This window comes from Microplitis mediator, chromosome 1 (genome assembly GCF_029852145.1).
Source record: "Microplitis mediator isolate UGA2020A chromosome 1, iyMicMedi2.1, whole genome shotgun sequence".
NCBI classification, from domain to species: Eukaryota; Metazoa; Arthropoda; class Insecta; order Hymenoptera; family Braconidae; genus Microplitis; species Microplitis mediator.
The window spans coordinates 2312474-2337506 of record NC_079969.1 but is presented as its reverse complement, the minus strand read 5'-3'; the positions used below and the strand labels follow the sequence as shown (position 1 = coordinate 2337506).

At 30.6% G+C, this 25033-nt stretch overlaps 4 protein-coding genes across 4 annotated transcripts; all 4 read right to left on the bottom strand.

The window, feature by feature from the left end:
* Positions 1 to 3656: 3656 nt before the first annotated feature.
* Positions 3657 to 6644, bottom strand: LOC130676364 (uncharacterized). Its single transcript, XM_057482519.1, has 3 exons — positions 6445 to 6644; positions 5278 to 5458; positions 3657 to 4091 (listed from the first exon to the last, which is right to left on the bottom strand). Exons 1-3 carry the CDS (start codon positions 6557 to 6559, stop codon positions 3767 to 3769), a joined length of 621 nt encoding a protein of 206 aa, XP_057338502.1. The 5' UTR covers positions 6560 to 6644; the 3' UTR covers positions 3657 to 3766.
* Positions 6645 to 7238: 594 nt separating this feature from the next.
* On the bottom strand, positions 7239 to 8701 carry LOC130676283 (uncharacterized). Its single transcript, XM_057482427.1, has 3 exons — positions 8495 to 8701; positions 7791 to 7971; positions 7239 to 7709 (listed from the first exon to the last, which is right to left on the bottom strand). The coding sequence occupies exons 1-3, from the start codon at positions 8601 to 8603 to the stop codon at positions 7382 to 7384; spliced, it is 618 nt and encodes a 205-aa protein (XP_057338410.1). The 5' UTR covers positions 8604 to 8701; the 3' UTR covers positions 7239 to 7381.
* Positions 8702 to 12037: 3336 nt separating this feature from the next.
* Positions 12038 to 14247, bottom strand: LOC130676004 (uncharacterized). The gene is made up of 3 exons (XM_057481955.1): positions 14041 to 14247; positions 12579 to 12765; positions 12038 to 12501 (listed from the first exon to the last, which is right to left on the bottom strand). Exons 1-3 carry the CDS (start codon positions 14168 to 14170, stop codon positions 12174 to 12176), a joined length of 645 nt encoding a protein of 214 aa, XP_057337938.1. The 5' UTR covers positions 14171 to 14247; the 3' UTR covers positions 12038 to 12173.
* A 494-nt stretch (positions 14248 to 14741) lies between these two features.
* Positions 14742 to 23952, bottom strand: LOC130670006 (cGMP-specific 3',5'-cyclic phosphodiesterase-like). Its single transcript, XM_057473181.1, has 9 exons — positions 23623 to 23952; positions 22677 to 22862; positions 22304 to 22596; positions 22010 to 22243; positions 19591 to 20413; positions 19192 to 19518; positions 18059 to 18435; positions 17201 to 17637; positions 14742 to 16741 (listed from the first exon to the last, which is right to left on the bottom strand). The coding sequence occupies exons 2-9, from the start codon at positions 22719 to 22721 to the stop codon at positions 16077 to 16079; spliced, it is 3201 nt and encodes a 1066-aa protein (XP_057329164.1). The 5' UTR covers positions 22722 to 22862; positions 23623 to 23952; the 3' UTR covers positions 14742 to 16076.
* Positions 23953 to 25033: the final 1081 nt, after the last annotated feature.

Below are 25033 nucleotides of genomic sequence, written 5' to 3'. Positions count from 1 at the left end.
TTTCTATTTCCCATTTAAATAACATGGGAAAATTTATTCTTTAAGCTTTGGAATTTTGTAGCTCTCGGTGGGACGAATACTTTTGAATGTTCAAGACTTATTCTTATGGGAAATTTGACGCTCTACAAAAAAGGTCTCTTATAATTTTTCGATATTTTTATTTCTTCAAAAGTTATTCAAAGTTAAAGTTAGATTGACGATAAATTTTTACATTTTTTAAATTTTTTGACGCAACCATCAACTTTATCGGAAAATTTTACAGGACATTTTTTGTAGAGCATTTTATTTCCTACAACTTATCTCAGAGAAAATTTTCGATATTTCTCATAAGTCGTAAGTTATTCGCATTTAACTGAAAATTTAATATAATTAATTTTAAGCAACAAAATTTAGATTATTTAAGAAAATTTTCAGTTAATTGCAAATAACATACGACTTAAGTGAAATATCGAAAATTTTCTCTGAGATAAGTTGTAGGAAATAAAATGCTCTACAAAAAATGTCCTCTAAAATTTTCGGATAAAGTTGATGGTTGCGTCAAAAAATTTAAAAAATGTAAAAATTTATCGTCAATCTAACTTTAACTTTGAATAACTTTTGAAGAAATAAAAATATCGAAAAATTATAAGAGACCTTTTTTGTAGAGCGTAAAATTTCCCATAAGAATATGTCTTGAACATTTAAAAGTATTGGTCCTACCGAGAGCTACAAAATTCCAAAGCTTAAAGAATAAATTTTCCCATGTTATTTAAATGGAAAATAGAAAATTGCGATGTGGCAGTTGTTAATATTAATATTAAGAGCTTAAACTTTCACATTATTTTTTTTTCGTCACTTCCAACAATATTTTCGATATAATTAAGAAAAAAAAAATTAGTCGATTTTTTTTAATCAGTCTAATATACATAGGTTTAAAGTGACTTTATCAATTTATGAAGTAGAATTTATTAGATTCTATAAGTTCACGTGAACTTATAAAATTAGTATCCGAGTCTCCGGTAGGTGGCGAAAAATAATAAATTTCTCGAACGAAGTGTAAACCATAGAGTGCATTTATTGAATTCTGAAAAACCTACAGCATGGAACAAACAAACCGTCATATTGTTTCATATACCTTGCGAATAACTCTTCTCTTCTTCATCGTAATTAATTTTGATAAAACTCTTGACAAAATGACGGACCTTATGGACATGTGGATGTATCTGGGCATAATCAAAGTGTTATTTTGGTTCCTATATTATATTCATCATAGAATGGAGCGTCAACTTAATGGTCCGAAGAATGAAAACGATAATAAAAAGCGTAAATATTACAAGTGAATTTTGAAAATGAATTAATGAATTTAATAAAACTAATAATTACAATGATTTTTAAAATTTGAATTAATAACAGCAGTAAATAAAAAAAAAAAACAATAATTCTTAACAATTTATAATATAATAAAATATGTTTCAATAATAAAATTTTGGCAATAATTCACTCCAACAAATATTTAAAATTTTGAGTCTAAAATAAATTGAGTAAAATTAATAAGCAATTATGAAATTTCAGAATGACTTTCATTGCTTTTATAAATTGATAAAACTTTGTCTTTAATAACTTAATTATCTGCACAGAAAATTTACATTTTTATATTGCGATTTTGCGCTTTAAGTATCGATTTACAAAAACTAGGTATCGCGATAGTTTGAGAGACTACTAGTCTTATAACGAGGTTCCACCGTAATTATCAATTAAATATTGAAATTTACTGTCTATGCAATAAAAATTAGTATAATTATTTTGATTCAATTAATATTTATTACTTCTAAAGTTTTAATTTTTTTCTGAAAACTACATTCAAAAACGAAGAAAATAAAAAAAAAAAAACAGTTTTCGTTTGGTTCATTTTTGGACAAATGCTGAGAATTCAAAAAATAAATTCTTTTGACCATAAAGCAATGAGTGTAGAATAAATTTTTTTTGAATTCCCTGCATATTGGCTCAGTGTAAAAACGCGAAGGACTTATAGTCTAGCATGCTATTTCTACAAAATCTTACAGACTGGAGAACCAAAATTTATCCGTAAATTGTTCTGTGATGAAGATGAGAGTATACGGCGTTCTGATAGGCTTGCAGTGAAAAATAATAATATCACTTTCAAAATGACAAATTTTGCAGCTGTAACCTACGAGCATTCTTTTGTAGTGTCAGCAATTCGCTATTGTGGAGCTACCGATGGAGGTTATAAATTCACTCTCGATGGAGGGCTTCAAAATCAAAGCGTTTAATTTCTTCATGGATGTCGAAGTAAAAAGTAACTCTTAAAGCTTGTTTGTTAACTACTCTCTAAATATGAATTAGGGATTTTTCACTAATTTTAAGTGAATATTCACTAATTGTCAATGCTACAATCGTACCACGCAGAATTAGTGACTTTTCACTAATTTTAAGTGAATATTCACTAATTGTCAATGCTACAATCGTACCACGCAGAATTAGTGACTTTTCACTAATTTTAAGTGAATATTCACTAATTGTCAATGCTACAATCGTACCACGAAAAATTACGGATTTTTCACTAATTTTAAGTGAATATTCACTAATTGTCAATGCTACAATCGTACCACGCAGAATTAGTGACTTTTCACTAATTTTGAGTGAATATTCACTAATTGTCAATGCTACAATCGTACCACGAAAAATTAGGGATTTTTCACTAATTTTAAGTGAATATTCACTAATTGTCAATGCTACAATCGTACCACGAAAAATTAGGGATTTTTCACTAATTTTAAGTGAATATTCACTAATTGTCAATGCTACAATCGTACCCCGCAGAATTAGTGATTTTTCACTAATTTTAAGTGAATATTCACTAATTGTCAATGCTACAATCGAACCACGCAGAATTTTAAGTGAATATTTAAATTTAAGTGAATATTCACTAAATGAATATGTGAATATCAGAATTCACTGATTTGATAAGTGAATATGAGAAACCACTAAATTGAAAAGTGAATATGGGAATCCACTGATTTCATCGGTGAAAAAAAATATTATATTGCGAAAAAAAATATAAGACACTTGTAATTAGATCCGAAATGTGATTAATGTATTAGAATCATTACTTAGAAGAAGTATACGTGATTTTGATTGATGAAAAAATCCCGGTGACTGCTGGGCTCGAACCTGCATCCTTCCGATTCAAAGTCTTTGATGCTATCCACTGCGCTGACCTACGCATGTGCTCACGTGAGTGTGAATAGTATATTCGTTATGATACCAAACAATAACTGATGAAGAAATAAAAAATCCGTGATGTTATGATTGACGTATTCTTCATATAAATATATTATTGTTCTGTACTTATATTTTTTTTTATTTTGAAAGTTTTTTATTAAAATTTTTAAAAATAGCACCATAATTATTAATTATATTTATATCTAGTAAAATATTTAATTATTTGCTAGTTAAAGTTACTAGTGAAATTGTGAAATTCATAAATTAAGAAGTGAATAACAGTTTGACTTGTAGAAATTATGAAAATATCGCTAGTTCAGTAGTGAAAATCACTAATTTGCTAGTGAAAATTATAGTACTAAATTTATTAGCGAGAATTCACTAATTTGTTATTTAAATACACTGATTATGAAGTGAATACTGCTTCACTAACGTAATTAATTAAATTTCTACTAATTCATGTTTAGAGAGTACTATACTTTAGTGTTAAATAACTTGGCTTATTAAGTCAAGGTACAAAAATACAAAAAAATAAAAAACATGATCAAACCAAAAAAATCTTGGATTCGAGTTTTATGACTTCATTCGAAAATGAATTCTTAGCTGAACACTGCGGGCATATTGAATAATCATCAGAAATGATGGACCTTAAAAACATTATATCCTTCTGGATTATTTTTGATCCGAGATTAGACCAACGTAGGAATTCAAGATAAGCAATTCCACCAAAAAAACCATATACTATGGTAAATATTAACTTTTGTAATGGGCATTTGTGTCCATGTATCATTATAAAATCCTCTTTAATCATGTAGAACCATGTGTACAGAGTTAACGATGCCATTACGGCCATGGTTATATCTCTTAGCCTGGAACAATAAAAATATTAAGAGAATGTATTTGTAATATTAATTATCGTCATGAGAAAAATTCTCAACTACACGGAAAGAAAATTATGGGAAGTTTTCCTATGCATTATGGGAATGGTTCCCATAATGGTATGGGAATAGTACCTATACTACTATAGGAATGGTTCCCATATATTATGGGAACCATCCCCATAATAGTATGAGAATAGTTCCCATACCATTATGGGAATGGTTCCCATAATGATATAGGAATGGTTCCCATACCATTATGGGAATGGTTCCCATAATATTATAGGAATAGTTCCTATACCAATATAGGAACCATTCCCATAATGGTATGGGAATCATTCCCATAATATTATGGGAATGGTTCCTGTATTGGTATAGGAACTATTCCTATAATATTATGGGAACTATTCCCATAATGTTATGGGAACCATCCCTATAATATCATAAAATTCTTTTTTTGCACAATAGTGTAGAAATTTCCCAAAATTTGAATTTTCTTGAATGTTTTGTGCTGACAAAAAAATTCTTGTTAAAAATTTTAATGTTTTTTTGCCAAATACGATTTTTTTTTTCAATTTTTGAATTTTTGTTTTTATGTTTAATAATATTTCTGTGTATTGTAGAAGTGATTACCACACTTCTTTAAATTAATTTTTTCATGATAATATGGGAACCATTCCCATAATATTATAGGAATGGTTCCTATAATAGTATGGGAACTATTCCCATAATATTATGGGAATGATTCCCATAATGGTATAGGAACCATTCCAATTGCATTATGGGAATCATTCCCATAATATTATGGGAATAGTTCCCATACTATTATAGGAACCATTCCCATAATATTATGGGAATGGTTCCTATAATTTATGGGAATGGTTCCTATAAATTATAGGAACCATTCCCATAAATTATAGGAATGATTCCCATAATATTATAGAAAGTATTCCTATAAATTATAGGAACCATTACTATAATTATAGGAACCATTCCTATAGTGTTATGGGTATCATTCCCATAATTATAGGAACTATTCCTATAATTATGGGAAACATTCCTATAATTATAGGAACCGCTCCCATAATTTATGGTCGTAATTCCTATGTTGGTATAGGAAAAAATTTCACAAAATTATGGGAACCGCTTCCATAATTTTCTTTCCGTGTACACTCACCTGAATAGAGAGAAAATTTTACATCGATATTTCCAGTCTTCTATAATGACACACAGAACAAATGGTATCATCTTTACAGAAAAAGACACATAAAGACCTATTAGTATACCAAGTATAGAATAATTTTCTTCGTAATCAGTTATTATCTGGGAAAGATAGGCAATTAAAGCTGCCACTGAACCTTTAGTAAAACAAAAGAAAAAATTGTCAATATATATTCATGTATACATACTCACTCATTATTGCTTTCTCTACGAAAATTTATATCAATGCAACAAAAAAAAGTATTATTACGTGACGATACATGATTACATTTATTTTTACACGAAAATTAAACTTTAAAAATTTTTTTATTATGAGAATTTTTTTGAAATTAAAAAACTGCAAGTGTTAAAGTACAACAAACAGTTAAACTATACGGAGAAAAAAATATAGTGAACTTTACTAAAAAATATGAGAATAATTACTAAATTTGGATAGTAATCTTGAATCGCTTATGATTTATATGAAAAATTCATAAACAGATTAGCATATTTTACAAGTCGTTTAGTAATTTTTCATAAACTGGTTATGGAAAATCTCTTATATTGCAAATTAATTTTTAGTTATATTTAGTAAAGTTTACTATCCCGTTTAGTAAATTTTACTATATTAGAATGGAAAAAAATGAAAAAAATTTTTTATTAGCTTTTAACTTTTTATTATTATTGCTATCATTTTGATTATTATTGTTATTTATGTCATCTGTATTGGTGTTGGTGTTGATTTTTGTTTTTTAAAAAATCACTTGTTTCAACCGAGATTCGAACCCTGATCTCCCGCGCGCGAGTTCTTTCCTATGTCTGACGGTCCGATGTCTCATTTGAATAAAAGTCTCAGAACTTGTAATACATTTACATAGTAAAATTTACTATACAGATAGTAAAAAAATATAATCGTGTTAGCAAAACATACATTACGCATAATAATTTTTAATATCTTATTATGTAATTATTACTAACTAGTAAATTTTACTGAACGTTTAGTAATAATTACAATACAGAATGTATTTTTTCATATCTGTTAGTAAATTTTACTATACTTTTTTTTCCGTGTACATAAAAATTTATAACTTCGTTAATCGAATGATTTTTTAATGTATGATCGTGATGGATGTTGTTGACTTACTTAAGAAAAATAGAGCCACTAAGACTAGCAAAACTTTATATTCAATCCTACTAGAAAATACTTTAGTGAGCTCATCTGTGCTTTCAACAGGGTTTTCAGTCTTCATTGTCCCCATTAACTTATTCACAATTTATAAACAAATTAACAAAAAACTAATCAATTGGATAAATTTTTGTTATTGTGTAGAGAGAATCATAGTGCGTTTCTCGGTGGTTCGACTAACACTAGCATTATTCTATGACAACCCACGTCACTAGTTTACTCTTCAGTAACAGATGGGGCATCGGATATCGATTTTTCCAAATGCAGGAGTTATTGATTTTTACTAAACGCCAGGGCGCTTCTCAAAGAAGGGTCATAATAGTATTTGAGAGAAAAAAATTATTTGGATCAATACTAGAGTTATGAAACAGTTTTGGGTTTTGGTTTGAAGCCATCACCACTTGAAGATTAAAACTACGAGTTCCTCATAAATTTCTCTTTAATTTGAGTACCCACATCGATATAATTAAATCGACTTATCATCAACCATCAACTCGCGATCGATTCGCGGACAAGCGCGGCCAGCTAACAAATAAATAACTTTATTTATATATATTGTTGTGGGTACTCAATTCAAAGGAAATTTTGTCTACTTTACAAAAATAAAATTCATTTTATCGAAAAAAAAAAAATCCATTAAAAATATTCTATATCCGAGTATTTATTTAAGGAAGGGTAAATAACGACTCAGTAAATGCAGTTTTGCTCATATTAATTAGTTTTATTGTATTTAGTAAATGGAATACACCGAGTTTTTATATAAATATTGATTTAAGTAGCTTATCTAGCAGGGATCTAATATAAAAATAGTAATGATCAAATAAAGTAGGTTCACTTTTTATTTTGTTGTTTTTAATCGCAGAAGTTGAAATCTCAGCTTCACCTCGCGGGGATTTCAAATAACTGGTAAAATGACGAGTTCTTTGACTTCATTCGAACAAGTTGAATTCTTAGCTGAACACTGCGTACATATCGAAGAATTATCAGGAATGATGGACATTAAAAAGATTATTGCATTCTGGATTATTTTGGATCCAAGACTCGACCAAAGTATGAATTCAATCCAAGCAGTTGCCCAAAAAAAACTAAATGCTATGGTAAATATTAACTTTTGTAATGGGCATTTCAGTCCACGTATCATTATAAAATCCTCTTTAGTCATGTAGAACCATGTGTACAAAGTTATCAATAACATTGCAGTTATGGTTATCCAGTCTTTTAGCCTGGAACAACAAGAATATTAAGAGAATTTATTTGTAATCTGAAGTATTATTGTCGTGATAAAAATTATCAATTATACTTACCAGAGTAGAGAGAAAATTTTACATCGATATTTCCAGTCTTTTGTAGTGGGACATAGAACAAGTGGTATCAACTTTACAGAAAAAGACATATGAATACCTATTAGTATACCATATTTAGGATAATTTTTTTCGTAATCAGATATTATCCGGGGCAAGTAGACAATCAAAGCTACCCCTGAAACTTTAGTAAAACAAAAGATAAAATCGTCTATATAAATTCATACATTCATTAGGGTGTCCCAAAAAAAAAAACATTTTTTTTTAACGTCTCATGGGCTCAAAAGGGGGGGGGTCCCCTTTCCCCTTTAAAATACACACGAAAATTTTTCATTTTAGTTTTTCGTTATTAAGACTATGAAAAAAATTTTCTTTTAAATTCCGCTTAGTATAATTTTATAGGAAATTAAATTCTCTACAAAAAAGTACTGATGCATTATGTACGTCAAACGAGCTGGGAAAAAGTTACGGAGCTTCAAAAATCAACAAAAATTTAGTTTACTGAGTGTTAAATTTTTTAAAATTATTTTTCATTTTTATTGCATCAAAAAAATTTCTTTTAAAATTTTCACGATCATATTCTTGTAGGAAATTTAATTTTCCACAAAAAGTATCTGGAATTATATATACGTCAAATGAATGAGAAAAAAGTTACAGGCCTTTAAATGTCAACGAAAAATGAAGTTTAAAAAATATTAATTACTTACTTATGAAGTAATAAGTCCCCAGGGATACCCAAATTTTACATTTAGTCCTGTTGGAAAATTTTTTAGTGACCTCATCTGTACTTTCTTCAACATGGTTTTCAGTCTTCATTGTCCCCGTTAACTTATTCAAAATTTATAAACCAATTAACAAAAAACTTATCAATTGTATAAATTTTTTTATTGTGTAGAAAGAACCATACTGCGCTTCTCGGTGGTTCGACTAACACTAACATTATTCTATGACAACCCACGTCACTAGTTTACTCTTCATTAACAGATGGGGCATCGGATATCGATTTTTCCAAATGCAGAAGCAATTGATTTTTACTAAACGCCAGGGCCCTTCTCAAAGAAGGGTCATAATAGTATTTGAGAAAAAAAAATTATTTAGATCAATACTAGAGTTATGAAACAGTTTTGGGTTTTGGTTTGAAGCCATCACCACTTGAAGATTGAAACTACAGACTTTCAGTACAGCTTGATAGTCACTCAATTTAGCAAGTTAAGATTAAAAATAGTTTTGATCAATGTTCGTATTTCGTTCGTTAAGTTGTCCCTTGTGATGACCTACCCATGATACAACCATACCCGGTCTCGCCTATCGAAGTCTCCGATAGGTAAATAAAATGCAGACTATCAAATTAATTACCTAAAGTATTCAAAGATCAAAATTTAATAATCATTGTGAAGTTCAACATCGTTAAATATATGAGTGAAATTCATTAAATTAAAGTGAAAAATTTCGGATCGATTGTCAAAAGATTCATAATTGTGATTGTCATTGTTCGATGATTAACCAAATTCATTTGATTAATTAGCTTCAGAAAATTATTTAGTTTTTCAATTACTTTAGTATTTGTACAACATATATTAAAATAACTCTATTTTAATCGAATTGTTTCACAATGGAAAAAAAATTTTTTAAATTACGACAATCTCGAAGAAAGTCAGAGTCGAAATACAGCCGCCCATTTTAAATTATGATTTAAAATATTGTCAAATAATATCAAGGAGTGATAGAGAATTCGGAAGTACTGTTGAGAATTTTTGATCGAATTTATTTAATTTTAATTTTAATATTAAACTACAGTCTTGATTTCTATCCTCAGTTAAAGTCTGTTTAGAAAAAGAGTAATTTTATTTAAATGTTAGAGATACTTTTCGATCGATTGAAATAAGTTTACAAGTTACACTATAATTTTAAGCGGAGAAAAATTATTAATACTTAAGTTATTTTAATTTTCAAATAAATTAAATATTGCAAATCAATTGATGCAACAGAAATCTGAATTTCAATCAAATTATTTTATAATAAATATTCTTTTATTCAATAATTTATTTTTTTCATTTCGAACATTTAGTACTAAATTCTGGTTTTAAGCTTTATTTGAACTTAGTACTAACTATTACTCGTTAATAACATTTGAATTATTTAATTAAGTCGATCATTGCAGCGGCGATTTTTCAAATGTATATTCGTACGCATAATATGCACAGAAAAAGACTAAAGTCACAAAGACTAAAGTTATGAAAATTTGAATGAGAAGCATAGTAGATCTAGGATCACGTCTTTCCATTTTGACTCAGTATAAAATAATCTCAAGTATTGGCAGGGTGTGGAGTATAGGGTGGGGACAATCGAATCGATTGTAGCGCCTGCAGTGGACGAAATACGCGTTAAATCGCACTTGTCTTGTGAATAGTTAAATGAAAGCAATGTTAAAAAATAAGAACAAGTAGTTGTTGTGTTGTTAATTGCAAAAATACTGACAGAAATAGTAATTGCAAGTTTTATACATTTCCATCCATGATATTCATCTTTGGCTAAAAATTATTACGGGGAATTTTTTAAATTACAAATTTTTAACCCAAAGTATTTTTAATTGTTGAGTTTTAAAATTTAAAATTACGAATAATTTAAATCACTTCAATTTCTTTACTTAATGCAAATTAATAATTTTAACTTTGAAAAAATTATAATTATAATTATTTTAACTCATTTGTTATTATGACTATTATTGTTGTTGTTATTATTATTATTATTATTACAAGCTAATCTTATGTCGTTCAAAATAATATTTATTTTGTATTTATTAAAATTTTTTATACTTATTTTTTTCAGTACAATCTACTCTATATTTTTCCACCTTTCAAATGTGGTATCACACATATATTTCGCAATCTTTAAAAATTTTTATTATTTGTTTATAAAAACTTTCCGTATTCTCTCTGTGCTTTTTGAGGATGATTTAATGCGGTCGACAGATGTCGTTTTCGTCGCGCACCTTGCCAATTACCAATCAATTGCAAACGATTTCGGTATACGGAAAATTATTTTTCTATTCAATTTATTTATTTTATATTACTTACTACGTAAGAAAAATAATATAACTCATGAGCCATCTAGCTGTGAGAACAGAACTAAAATAAATCCATTAATTTAATTACAGTCTTGATTTTTGTCGAAAGTTAAAGCTTGTTAAGAATATGAGTAATTTTATTTAAATGTGAGACAAAATTTTTGATCAATTGAAATAAGTTTACAAGTTTTACTAAATTTTAAGTTGAGAAAATTTATTTATTTTTAAGTTATTTTTATTTTCGAATAATTTCAATATTGATGTCACAGAAAACTGAATTTTAATTTAATTTTAACATTATTAATATTCTTTTAATTTTTATTTGTTTTTTTTTTTTTTTTTTTTTTCAAATGTTAAGTACTGAGTTTTGGCTCTGAGTTTTATTTGAACTCAGTACTAATATTTTTCGTCAGTAACATTTGAATCATTTTATTTAGTCGATCACATTTTCGACTATTTCTCAAATACATATTTGCAAAAATAATATGCAAGGAAAAAGATTAGAATCACAAAGATTGCAATCAAGAAAAGTAGTAAGTACACCAAAAAAGATACACGATCGAACCTTTCCATTTTTAGTCAGTGTCAAATAATGTCAAGTAATATCGATAAATTGAAGACGATCTCAGTGTGCAGAAAATCACTTTTCTATTCAATTTATTTACTTTATATTATTTCCTACGTAGGAGAAATTTTATACCTCATGAGCCATCTAGTGGCGACATTGGAACTAAATAAATTCTATAAACTCCAAATGACGTATTAGTATCGGAAAACCTAAATTAGCAATTGATTAAAAATTAACAAGTAAAAAATTTCCTGTTCATTTTTGGTAAAGCCAAAAAAAATATCGTAATAAAAATAAACGCACAAGCGGTAGATCAAAAGTATCGTGTATTTAATGACTTGGAAATTTTTGTCAAAATTTTATTGTAAGTTATTATCAGTTAAATTCAGACAATGATTTATTTAATTTAATACAAGGAGAGATTTTTTTATTACATGTTTATTTTATAAAGAAATTCGTATGAACTATCGACAATTATTCGGTTGCAAATTAGAATTACTGCCAATTACACTACGTAGAGGTGACATAAAAAAAAATTCTGTTGACCATAAAGCAATGAGTGTAGAAGAAATTTTTTTTTAATTCCCTGCATATTTATAATTTTATTAGCCAGTCTATAATACATTATATTGAACAGAATCATATGTTTTTATATGTTAAGCTTTTTTTCGGAGATATTTGGTAATTGAAAAGAAGTAAAACTGAAAATAAGAAGTAAACAAAAAATAATATAAATAATTTAAAAGTTGAATTATAGTTTTTTATTGAGAAGAATAACTAAATTTATGATATAAAACAATAACAGAAGAGTGTAAATTAAAAATAAAATGAGCAATGAAGGTTTACACTTTTGGATTTCCCAACTTTTTGTTTTTAATATGTAATCATTCCTAGTAGGAATATTGATTCTTTCGAACAACAACATTACCAACGTGGATTGTAAGACAAAATTAATCTGGAAAAGTAATGACGTGAAAACTTGATTTTTATCATCACCCATGAAGTGAGCTACTCTCCACAATGAGTCCAGTCTGTTCACTAATAGAAACACCATACCGACCATTATCAGTTGAGCAACACTGGAACAAAAAGTTATTAAAAATATATAAATAATTTGGAATGCATTTATCGATAGGAAAATTTTCAAAAAACTTACCCAAATGCATAGAAAATTGTACATGGATATTTTGAGTCCTTATTATATGGAAATAAAGCATGCGGTACAATCTTTGCTAATACGATTGTGAAAATACCTATCGTCATCCCATAATTGGAAAAAGCTTCAGGGTGAAATATACCGAGTAAAATATGCACTACCATCATTACCAATGTCGAGCCACCCACTTTAGAAAAACAAAAAAAATTTTCTCATTCACACATTGCTTTATCTGGAAAACTTGATGAGTTGTAATGTCCTTATTTTAATAGTTTCCCTAGCAGATCCGAATTACGGAAAATTACGGTAATTACCGTAATTTACCGCGATTGCCGTAATTTTCGGTATCCAGAATAATTACCGCAATTTACGGCAAACTACGGCGAAATGCGGTATTTTACTATAATTTACGGTATTTTTGCCGTAATTTGTGGAATTTTACCGTAATTTACGACAAATTACGGTAAAAACGCCGCAATTTACGGTAGGTTACCGCGTTTTACCGTAAGTTACGGTAATTCTGCCGGATACCGTAAATTACGGTAATTACCGTAATTTACCGTAATTCGGACCTGCTAAGTTTGAAACAACTTTACGAAAAATGATTTTTGATGTTATTTCAAATGTTTCTTTTCAGTAATTCTGAGAATAGAATTTCCTCAATTTTTGTTTTTTTGTTTTACAATTATTGTTTGGTAGGCAGTAAAAATTAGGCTGCTTGGATCTTTTGTCAAATGTAAGGTTAAAGTTGGTTATTTGATATCTAATTATTGACTTGAATGTAACAAGCAGTAAAATCATTTTTTTTTCTTTTAATATTGAATATTTTGTTTACATTTGTATTTTTTTCTAACGAAAATAATTTTTAGTATAAAATCAAAGTAAATCATATGACAATTAAAATCTATGTTTGGCTACTCTAGCAGATCTGAATTACGGTAATTTACGATATCCGGCAGAATTACCGTAACTTACGGTAAAATACGATAATCTACCGTAAATTACGGCGTTTTACCGTAATTTGCCGTAAATTACGGTAAACCCACCGTAAATTACGGTAAACCTGCCGTAATTTACGGTATCCAGCAGAATTACCGTCTTACGGTAAAATACCGTATTGTGCCGTAGTTTACCGTAAATTATTGTAAAATACGGTACTCTACCGTAAATTACGGTAAACCTGCCGTAATTTACGATATCCAGCAGAATTACCGTCTTACCGTAAAATACGGTAATCTACCGTAAATTACGGCGTTTTACCGTAATTTGCCGTAAATTACTGTCTTACGGTAAAATACCGTATTGTGCCGTAGTTTACCGTATATTACGGTAATTCTGCTGGATACCGTAAATTACGGTAATTACCGTAATTTGGATCTGCTAGGGTACGATAAATTTATGATAATATTTATCGATAAGTTTTTCTTGCATATAGTTGTGATGAATATTGTTATTAGCTTACCGGTGAGTAAACATAGTTCGATACAGAACAAACGACGAAATTCTTTTAGATCCGTGATTTCCAATTCGACTTTATTTGAGATATTATCCCCACGGGGTTCAAGCTTAGAAAACCAAGCTAACCATTTCATAATTGTTTCAGTAATGTATACCAAAAGACTGTTTTTGTAAATTCCTAAGTTTTTTATTATATACAGAGTACAGTAGTAAGCTCTTCGGTGGTTTGACTGAAACTAATATTGTACTAATACAACGCATGTTACTCATTTATCCACATGCCACAGATAGAGGGTCGGATATCGATTTTTTCCAAATACAGGACGGAGGGATCTCGACTGGTATAACCCAAGAGCTCTTTTCAAAGTTAGGGGAAAATAGTTTGAATCTATTTTCCCCTTCAAATTTTCCCCTTTATATATACATATATATGTATATATATATTTTCATCTTGAAGACAAAACAGATTGCCTTACAATCATACAGCACTTGGGCCTCATGACGTCAAAGATGTCCTTTGATTGACCCAAGTACCGAAGGTCATAATAAAAATTCAGTTCAAACTGATTTACTTTTCCTCCAAGAGAAAACATACATTCCAAACTTACACTCAATATTATTTTAAAGAGTATAAAATATTTACTAAAAATGAGAAGAAAATATTAGGTTAATTTTTGTACTCAATTATTCAGGGAAGTCAACATATATAAATTATTATCTTCTCAATTTATTATTTATTAATTATTTTTTTTTTTACATTTACATTATTTATTTAAAATTAATTCATGCATTACTATTTATTATTTACTTACATTTATTACACAATTAAATTATTCTTCTAATTATTATCAAAAGACTAAAAATCTTCATAATTTTAAATTACTATATAATATTTTATTCAAATAATTTTTTATTCGTGACAAAAATTTCACGAGTCATAAAAAGTCTAAATTGACTGTTTCATTAATATTTTATTAGCTAATATTTTTTTATATATATATTATTTATATTTATAATTATCTATTTTGTAAGTCGTTCGTTTAATTTACACTGGACATTTTTGATTTTTTAATTAAAATAAAATTTTTGTTTTCATTTATCGTTACTCAAAATTTGAAAATTAGCCCACAGATCAATTCTTCATCGAATTTCCTCCCATTTGAGTACCCACATCAATATATTTCTGCCACAAAAAAACTACTTGAAAAAATTGTAATTTTTCCAATTAATTATTATTCTAATTAATGTTTTTTATTTTAAAAAATTTTAATCAACAGAGAATGATATCCCGAGTAAAATGAGTACCCACAACCCCACTTTTAAATTTGTATCCGTCCAAGTATAAAAATTAATTTCATAAACAATTAATTCAACAATTAAAGTAATTAATTTTCACTTTCAAAAAATATATCGATGTGGGTACTCATTTTACGCAGAAATTAATCAGCTACTCGAATATAATCCCCAATAAAATTAAAAAAATTTTTATTTTCAAAAAATATAAAAATATCAATTTTCAAATTTTTTCTTTTTTTTTTTCAAAAATAAATGTATTCACACTAAAGTATGCATCTCGCCGAGTAAAATGAGTACCCACAACCCTATAGTCAAACAACCTCATATATATATTAGTCATATATTTTTTTAACAATAAAATCAATTGTTTATGACTTTTTCCAAATATGGTCATGTGACCACTCATTTTACTCAGAATCGCACCAACTACAAGCCTATCACATAAATTTACCCTAAAAAAAATTTTTACAAGCCACAATTAAAAAATAATCAATTTCTCAAAAACTATATCACTAAAAAATTATATACAACAAAGTTATCGTAACATATCGTTGTTGGTACTCATTTAACGCGGAATTTCCTCAGCTTTTCAAAAACCCAACTCACAATTTTCTAAAAAAATTATCACACCAGTAAAATCCATAAATTCTCATAAGCGTTTTTTCCATTAACACCAGAAATAAAAAAAATAAATTTTTATTTTTATTCCGGTATACTTTCAAGTGCACTAGAATTTGTGAGTCGTCAAATAAGCAGGCATAATTTATTTTTACTACTTTTACGGTCCGGTAACATAACTTTTGCCTTCCCAGTATCTTCCGAATTACTGCGGCTGTAAAGTGATCTGCTAAGTCGATGTCTGACACCTTTACCAAGTGACCTCCCACCTTTTCTAAGCGAAGCGAATCTTCCCAACGCAGTTTTAGGAAATTCCGAAGCTTTCGCGGTTCCCGGAATCGCGTCTTTGTTGCGTTCCGTCGTACAGTTTAATGTCGTTACTGTAAATTCAATATCTTTGGGTTCTTGTGATACAAATTCTTCCACAGGTTCTTCGATAGTATCACGATCGATCCACGTCAAGCCCATCTCGACTTTCTCAGCCAAATCTTGCCAATTTCTACGATTCTCTGTCGTTCCTTCGTACAAAGGCATTATCCAGGGAAACGTTTCCGACAGTACTTTGTACAGAGGCATACAAATGACGTCAATAAATCCAACTTGCATTTGCGGTAACTCGTCTCGTCTTTCCCGATCCATCATTGCCACGGGCTGCTGATTTAGTTGTAATTTTTCTAAGTCTCCTTGATCGAAAAATTCATCGGCTACTAATTTAGCCACTCGATGTTGGACATCCCAAGGCTTGGCTATCGCACTTACATCGCATGCTGTCATCATCATACCACAAAGTACTGAAAAAAAATCATTCATTAAATAAATTTACTAATTTTTTGGAGTAAAAAATTTTTTTAACAAAAATGAACATGAAATCTGGATTCCTGAGAAAATTCCACGTAAAATGAGTACCCACAACGATATGATCAAAAAAAGTCATATTTCGTCATAAAAATTTTGAAAAAAAATTTTTGAAATTTAAACATATTGATGTGGGTACTCAAATGAGAGGAAATTGCATCAGGAGTAAGGATCCAAGTTCAAAAATAAGAAAAAACAATTTTTGAAAAAAAAAAGTTATGTTTTTTTTTTGAAATCTAAAAATATTGATGTGAGTACTCAAACTTGAGGAAATCGTATGAGGAATAAAGCATGACTAATGATTTTATATTTTATTTGACCTCGAAAGAAAAATAATATAATTTAATGTGCGTATATAAACTAAAACAAATATTTGGATAATAAATAAGACTTACGTTCTTTTTTTTCTTCGCTCTGCCAGTCGAATTCACCCTCGTCAATTAATTCCATAAATTTATTTTTCTTTTTGAAGTATACCGCCAAATCCGTTGACAATATAGCGCTTTCGACGACCTTCATAACACGTCTATAATCCTCCATTGATAGGGTTTGAAAAATGTTATTACTGTCGGAATTGAGTATCATGACACACTGGTCGAAATGGTGATGCTCCATAGTGCTAGTTGAGTACAAAATTGCCAACGGTGACTCAGTTTTCGTTTGAAATGCATTGTTCGTTCCGCGATGGTCCAGGTCATGGCACAAACAAGCTACGAGAAGACCTAGTATCTCTAGGTCAGTCATAAATTGTTCCATTTTTCCGGTTTTCAGCATCGCGAACATCGTTTGGGCAACATTTAATGCGTGTCGCCAATTGTGATATTTTACTGGGCTAAAAAAATTATTTTTTCAATTTTTTAAAATTTAAGGTCGACCTTTAAGCCCTTTAAGGGCTGCCAGGCCTCACAAAAATATAAAGGTCTTTGACTCTGCTTTCAAATAGAGGTTTTTTAAATATAAAAGGTCAATTTTAAGGGCCATAAGGGCCTTTAAGGTCGACCTTAAACTCCCCAGTAAATCTTTCTTCGTCTTTAATAGTTTTTTTTTCTCAAGAACTTCTATGGCTTTTAAGGTCAGACTAAAGAATCCTGACCTTTGAGGTCGAAGACCTTTTAGTTTTTTGACCTTAAAATGGCCTTCAAATGTTTAAGAATTTCAAAAGTTTCGTAAATATTTATAAGAATTTTAAGGTACTGGGATTTTAAGGTCGACCTTTGAGACCTTAAATTTTTAAAGGGCTCTTTTGAACTTACCGGTAATTTTTTTTAACACTAAGAATCCATCTACAAAGTACGTCATAGGGAATGTGAAACCTCTGAATAAGGTCGCATGCCTTAAACATCCTCACAGTGGCCCTACAGGTATCATCGTCACTCAAATCAAAATCAATGAATGTGAAACTGTAGAGGTTGTACTGCTCGGCTGAAGGAATATGATCAGTCGTAAGTTTCGATGCGTCCTCGTTGCTCGCAGTTGCGTGATAACTCAAACATTCAAGGGCGACCTTTTGTTTGGCCATCAGTTTGCACGCAGATTCGTACATTTGAGTATTGTGGATACCTAGTCCACAAAAAATAGCAAATGCTTCGAATATCGAGACATCGCTGTCAGTAAATGAGCTGCCATTGTCCTGAAAATACATTTAAGGTCAATTTTGAGGTCTAAAGGTTCACTTACTATACTAAGGGCGTAATAATCAAGACCAATTGCAGATTGAGATTAAGGGCCAGGCCTAAATGGTCTAGGATAATATAAGGTATCAGGTCTTCGATAATAAGGGCCATTATTTAAGGTCAAATATCAATCTTTAAGGGCCGGATTTCACAGTCTAGATCAAAGGTTTTGAATCAGTTGTTTTTGAGCCTTGCGGCCTTCTTATCAATAAAAAGTTTAATCTATTAAAGGTCATCCAATAAGGGCCAAGTAACAATCAAGACCAATTGCAAGTTGAGATCGAGGACTAGGACTAAATTATCTAGGGTAATAATTATGGTATTAGGTCTTTGAGATTAAGGGCCATTATTTAAGGTCAATTTTTAATCTTTAAGGGCCGGAATTAACAGTCTGGGACAAAGGTTTTGAATCGGTTGTTTTTCAGGCCTTTTTATAATTACAAAGTTTAAACTATTTAAGGTCGTCCAATAAGGACCAAGTAATAATCAAGACCAATTGCAGATTGAGATTTAGGGCCAAGCTAAATGATCTAGGTTATAATTATGGTATCAGGTCTTCGAGATTAAGGGCCATTATTTAAGGTCAATTTTTAATCTTTAAGGGCCAGAATTTACAGTCTGGGAAAAAGGTTTTTAATCGGTTGTTTTTCAGGCCTTCTTATAAATAAAAAGTGTAAACTATTTAAGGTCGTCCAATAAGGGCCAATATTAACCTTATTTATTAACTGAGCAACACCAATAACACTTCGTTGTCCATTAACGATCGGCATACACAGTATACTCCTTATAGGTTCCTTACTCGAGTCGACGACGCCCTTTCTTAGCCAAATCGCGGCATCCCCAATATTCAAAATTTGCCCCGTGCTGGCCACATATCTCGCGATCCGTCCCAATGGACTCGCCAGCTCGACCGTACTGGGCCTACTGACCCTCGCTTCCTGGACGCCATTTTCCATCTCAAAGACCATCGTGAACTTGGAGCTTCCATCGGTCGCCGTCGCCTGCCTCGACAAAATGTCTTCCATGTCAATGTTGTTGCTCTGCAACAAAACCAATAGAAATTTGAATTCAAATTGAACTTTGGCGCCAAAATTAAATTCAAATCAAATTACCTCCCGCCTAGAAAGGGGCTTTCGATCCTCTTGGATCGATTTCCCAGGTCGTTCGACGATTTTTTCCAGGTGTCCCGCCTCGCCGCAGTCTAGGTCCAGCAAATAGACCAGACATCGCTCACATTTGAGGAGTTCTTTGGCTTCGGTCATTATTTTAGTGACCAAACACTCGAGATTGTTTTGTTCCTCGAAAATATTACGGGCTAAATTAAGCAGAATTTGATTTCGTCGGTACTCGAGGACGGAAAGTTCAAACAATTGGGCATTTTGAATTCCGATTCCGCAGAATGTCAAGTAACGTTTAAAAACTTCGATGTCACGATCGGTAAATTCATTGTTGCCATTTGTCTTGTTTATTATTTGAGCGACACCAATAACGTCACCCTCGTAATTACAAATAGGCATTGACAGGATCAAAGTTGTTTTGTAGCCGGTGCGCATGTCGATTTTACTGTTAAATCTCGGATCGCTGTAGGCGTCTTTTATGTTTATTATTTCTTTTGTTTGAGCGACGTAGCCGGCAATTCCCACGCCAAAGGGTATTCTTATTTCTTCAGAAGCTTTTTGAATCGCGTCTTCCAGTTCAGTGTCTTGGGTAACGTCAAACAGCTTTGCAACGAGATATCGCTCATCTGGGGGACCTTTTGCGAGAAAAAGACTCCCGCGATCAGCGTGGGTTAGCAGACCGACGTTGACGAGGATCTTGTGGCAGAGCACGTTGATGTCGAGCTCGTTTGCTACGTCACGAATTAATTCCATAAAGAGTTCGCCCTCGTCTAGTTGATTTAGTTCCGCTCGACGACCGGATAACGAAATCGGTAAACTGAAATTCAAAATTTACTTGTCATACTTTGAGCAGTTATATCTTTTTAAGGCTTACAGATACGAGATAACTTCTCAGGACCTTTATTGTAGCCAATTAAATTTCCTACAAAAAAGGTCCTTGGCCCTACTTCCGTATCTCCAACCAATTAGCGGCAATTTCAAATCAAACACAATAAAAGATATATTTTCCAAAATCTACTAAATATTATTGTAGGCAATCTTAAATCAACTTTTTCTCCCAAACGCTTGGAGTTACAGTAAAATTTATAAGAAACTTTTTTGTAGCTAATTAAATTTCCTACAAGAAAGGTCCTTGGCCCTACTTCCGTATCTCCAACCAATTAGCGGCAAATTCAAATCAAACAAAATAAAAGATATATTTGCCAAAATCTTCTAAATATTATTGTAGGCAATCTTAAATCAACTTTTTCTCCCAAACGCTTGGAGTTACAGTAAAATTTATAAGAAACTTTTTTGTAGCTAATTGAATTTCCTACAAGAAAGGTCCTTGGCCCTACTTTCGTATCTCCAACCAATTAGCGGCAATTTCAAATCAAACAAAATAAAAGATATATTTTCCAAAATCTTCTAAATATCATTGTATGAAATCTTAAACCAACTTTTTCTCCCAAACGCTTGGAGTTAGGGTAAAATTGATGAGAAACTTTTTTGTAGCTAATTAAATTTTTTAGAAGAAAGGTCTTTGGCCCTACTTCCGTATCTCCAACCAATTAGCGGCAAATTCAAACCAAACAAAATAAAAGATATATTTTCCAAAATCTTCTAAGTATTATTGTAGGAAATCTTAAACCAACTTTTTCTCCCAACCGCTTGGAGTTAGGGTAAAATTGATAAGAAACTTTTTTGTAGCTAATTAAATTTCCTACACGAAAGGTTCTTGGCCCTACTTCCGTATCTCCAACCAATTAGCGGCAAATTCAAATCAAACAAAATAAATTATTTATATTCCAAGAGCTAAATATTATTTTAGGAAATCTCAAACCAACTTTTTCTCCCAAACAATTGGAGTTACAGTAAAATTAATAAGAAACTTTTTTGTAGCTAATTAAATTTCCTACACGAAAGGTCCTTGGCCCTACTTCCGTATCTCCAACCAATTAGCGGCAAATTCAAACCAAACAAAATAAATTATTTATATTCCAAAAGCTTCTAAATATTATTTTAGGAAATCTTAAATCAACTTTTTCTTCCAAACGCTTGGAGTTACAATAAAATTAATAAGAAACTTTTTTGTAGCTAATTAAATTTCCTACACGAAAGGTCCTTGGCCCTACTACCGTATCTCCAACCAATTAGCGGTAAATTAAAGTCAAACAAAATAAACTATATTCAAGTTTTCTAAATACTTTTTTTCTAATCCTAAACCAACTTTTTCTTCCAAACGCTTGGACTTACAGTAAAATCAATAGTAAACTTTTTTGTAGGCAATTAAATTTCTTAAAAAAAAGTTCCTTAGCCCGATTACCGTAAAATCAATAGTTCAATCTCCAGCCCCAACATAAAAGTTCCCACCGCTAACATCTTAGTTACTCTATTTCCTTGAAATAAATGTTAAATTTTGTAAATTAATTACCGGTTGGGACTCTTGCATCGTTTAATAGGTGAATTAGAAGCCAGCCAAGACTGAAAAAGATCAGTAGTCACGCTGTTCCTCTTGTGTACTAAAGTCTCTTGAGAATTTGGCGCCCGTACACTTAAGCTTGATTGTTGCTTAAGTAGACTCGTGTTCAAAAGCTTTACTTTTAATTCATTACTCGCTTTGTCTCTCAGCCAAGCCTCTACAACTGCTGGATTAGCTTCTAGATATCTAATTAAACATTCAAATGATAAATAATTTAATTACATTTCAAATTTACCGCCAACTTACTTTCCGACTCGTTCCATAGTCAGACCGTCCTCTTCGAACTCATAGACGGTTTCTTGGCAGATCGTTTTCTTCTTCAACTTGACGTCTTTTCGATCATCATTATCATCGTATTGATGATTGTTATGATGATTATCAAGTTCACGGAACCCAGTGATATCAGAATTATCTGATAGCGGGCCTTTAGTGTCACTTGTAGATGATGAAGACACCAAAGTACACTCTCTTTTATCCGCAGTCTCGGGCGATCGCGGTATCGTGGAGATCTTCATTTTGCTCTTTAAATTTTTTTTTATCTACAAATATAATCTTTTATGGCTCAGTAACTCTCAGAAATACTAGGACACTATTGAGTAATAAAAAATAATTAAATTACCGTGATATTAGATGTCAAATCCTCGTCAACTTCACTCTCGGCCATATCATCTTGCCCGTATGTTTAAATTAGTTTTCACATTTTTTTCATTCTCTGGCTTATTGTTGTTGTTGATGTTGTTATTATGACTCAGTTTTGAACCACTGGGTCCATTTAAACTTCTCTTCATTATGTTTTTTTTTTTGGCTATAATTAGATGACAATTTTACCCTTCATGAATTTTGGATTTTTTAAAAGTTGATTATCTCGGAAACTATTGGAAATTTTGAAAAAATGTCCAGTACTTTTTTGTAGGAAATTTAATGCTCTACAAAAAAGGTCTTCTTAGATTTTACTCTAAAATTGATATTTTCAAAAATATCGAGGTATCAAAGTTTGAAAACTGAAAATTGAAACTCCAAAAACATTCAAATTTTGATTTTTAAAAAATATCTCATAAAATATCAAAAATATGAAAAAAACATTCAATACTTTTTTGTAGAAAATTTGATGCTCTACAAAAAAGGTCCTTACAAATTTTATCCTAAAATTGATATATTCAAAAATATCACGGTATCAAAGTTTGAAAACCAAAAACTAAAACTCCAAAAACATTCAAATTTTGATTTTTAACAAAAATCTCATAAAATATCAAAGATATAAAAAAAAGTCTTTACACTTTTTTTTTCAAAATTTAACGCTCTACAAAAAAGGTCCTTACAACTTTAACCCTAAGTCCGATATTTTCAAAAATATCACAACATAAACCCAAAAAACCCAAAAATTCATCCACAAATTCATCTTCTCCATCTTAAATCTTTCATATCTCTTCAAAAACTAAAAATATCACATAAACACACTAGAGCTTATTTGTTGCCAATGAAATTCCCTACAAATTTATCTCAGTAAAATTTCACCATAAACTCCATAGTTTCCGAGATATCTCAGGCTAATTGAATTTAATTACCTTTACATAGTTTGCTACTGATTAGAACATATCACAATAACAAATAAATTATCAATAGTCACAATTACAAATATCCGGTATGACCTTGTGTTATCATGGTCAACAATAACACAAATCAAGGCTCACAATTAAATGAATTAATAAATGAATAACTGAGTAATAATAAATAAAATAATTAAATAAGTGAATGATGCCAGTGCCAATGAGAACGTAAACGTATATAAAAACTAGATAACAATAATAATAATGATAATAATGGTAACGACATTGAATGACCGAAAGCTCTGAGCTTACTAAACTACCAGGTATATTCGATACCAAGAGAAATACTGAGTAGCAGCAGTAGAGCACTAGCACCACCAGTAACCCCGTGGCGAGCTTTTAAGTTCATATATATATGTATATATATATGATCAAATCATCCCCTACATATATATGTGTGTATATATGTATAGGGTAAGAGAAAAGATCGATACTGTGGATAGAAAGTGGTCCCGGACCAGCCATCCAGCAGCCAGCAATCCAGCCAACTCTATACAAACTTCATATACTGGTATATATGACTATATATGTATATATGGATGTATGAGGGGTTGGGGTTGGGGGAGGGGGAGGGGGTGTGTAAGTTAAACTAATGCTGGAGGGTGAGAATAGGATGGCGAGATAAAGATAAAAAAAAGGTTATGCTGGAGGGTATAAAATGTTGAGGATTTTTTTACTTGAATTTTCAACGAGAAACACTTAACCCGTCTTACTCGTCAGCTCGGCTTGAGTAAAATTAAAAATGATTTTACTTGGCTGCAGTACTCTGATGGGCTTTTGATAGAATGGACTGATGATGGAGATAAAGGAATGAGTGGATTTTTAGGGAAAGGGGGAGAAGTTGAGGATGGGTTGGGGTTGGGAGGAAAAGTTGGGAAGGATTTTGTAGGAAATTTTGTGGGCTACAAAAAAGGTCTGATGAGATTTTGACGTATCTTTGATAGTTTAGCTGGAATTTTTGGTTTTGTAGCGGGTGAGACAATATGGCGGGTATTTGGTTGTGTATTCGTGTTTTAAGTAAATTATGGGGTAATTTTGGAAATTTTGGAAAAATTTGTAGGAACTTTTTTCTAGGAAATTTTAAGGGCTACAAAAAAGGTCTGATTGGATTTTGACGTATCTTTGATAGTTTAGCTGGAAATTTAAATTTAATCTTCAAGGAATGCGGTATCAGATATATGATGATATATGAATTATATGATGAGATCAAAATTTCATATATATCAGATAGAAAAAAAAATCTAGTCCCTGTTATCTGTGGCCATATAAATATTTTATCAGATGTGATGATATATATGCATTCAAAAAGTCATATATGATCATATATGATCTCGAAAGAATCATATACGATCATATAGACCCAGATATT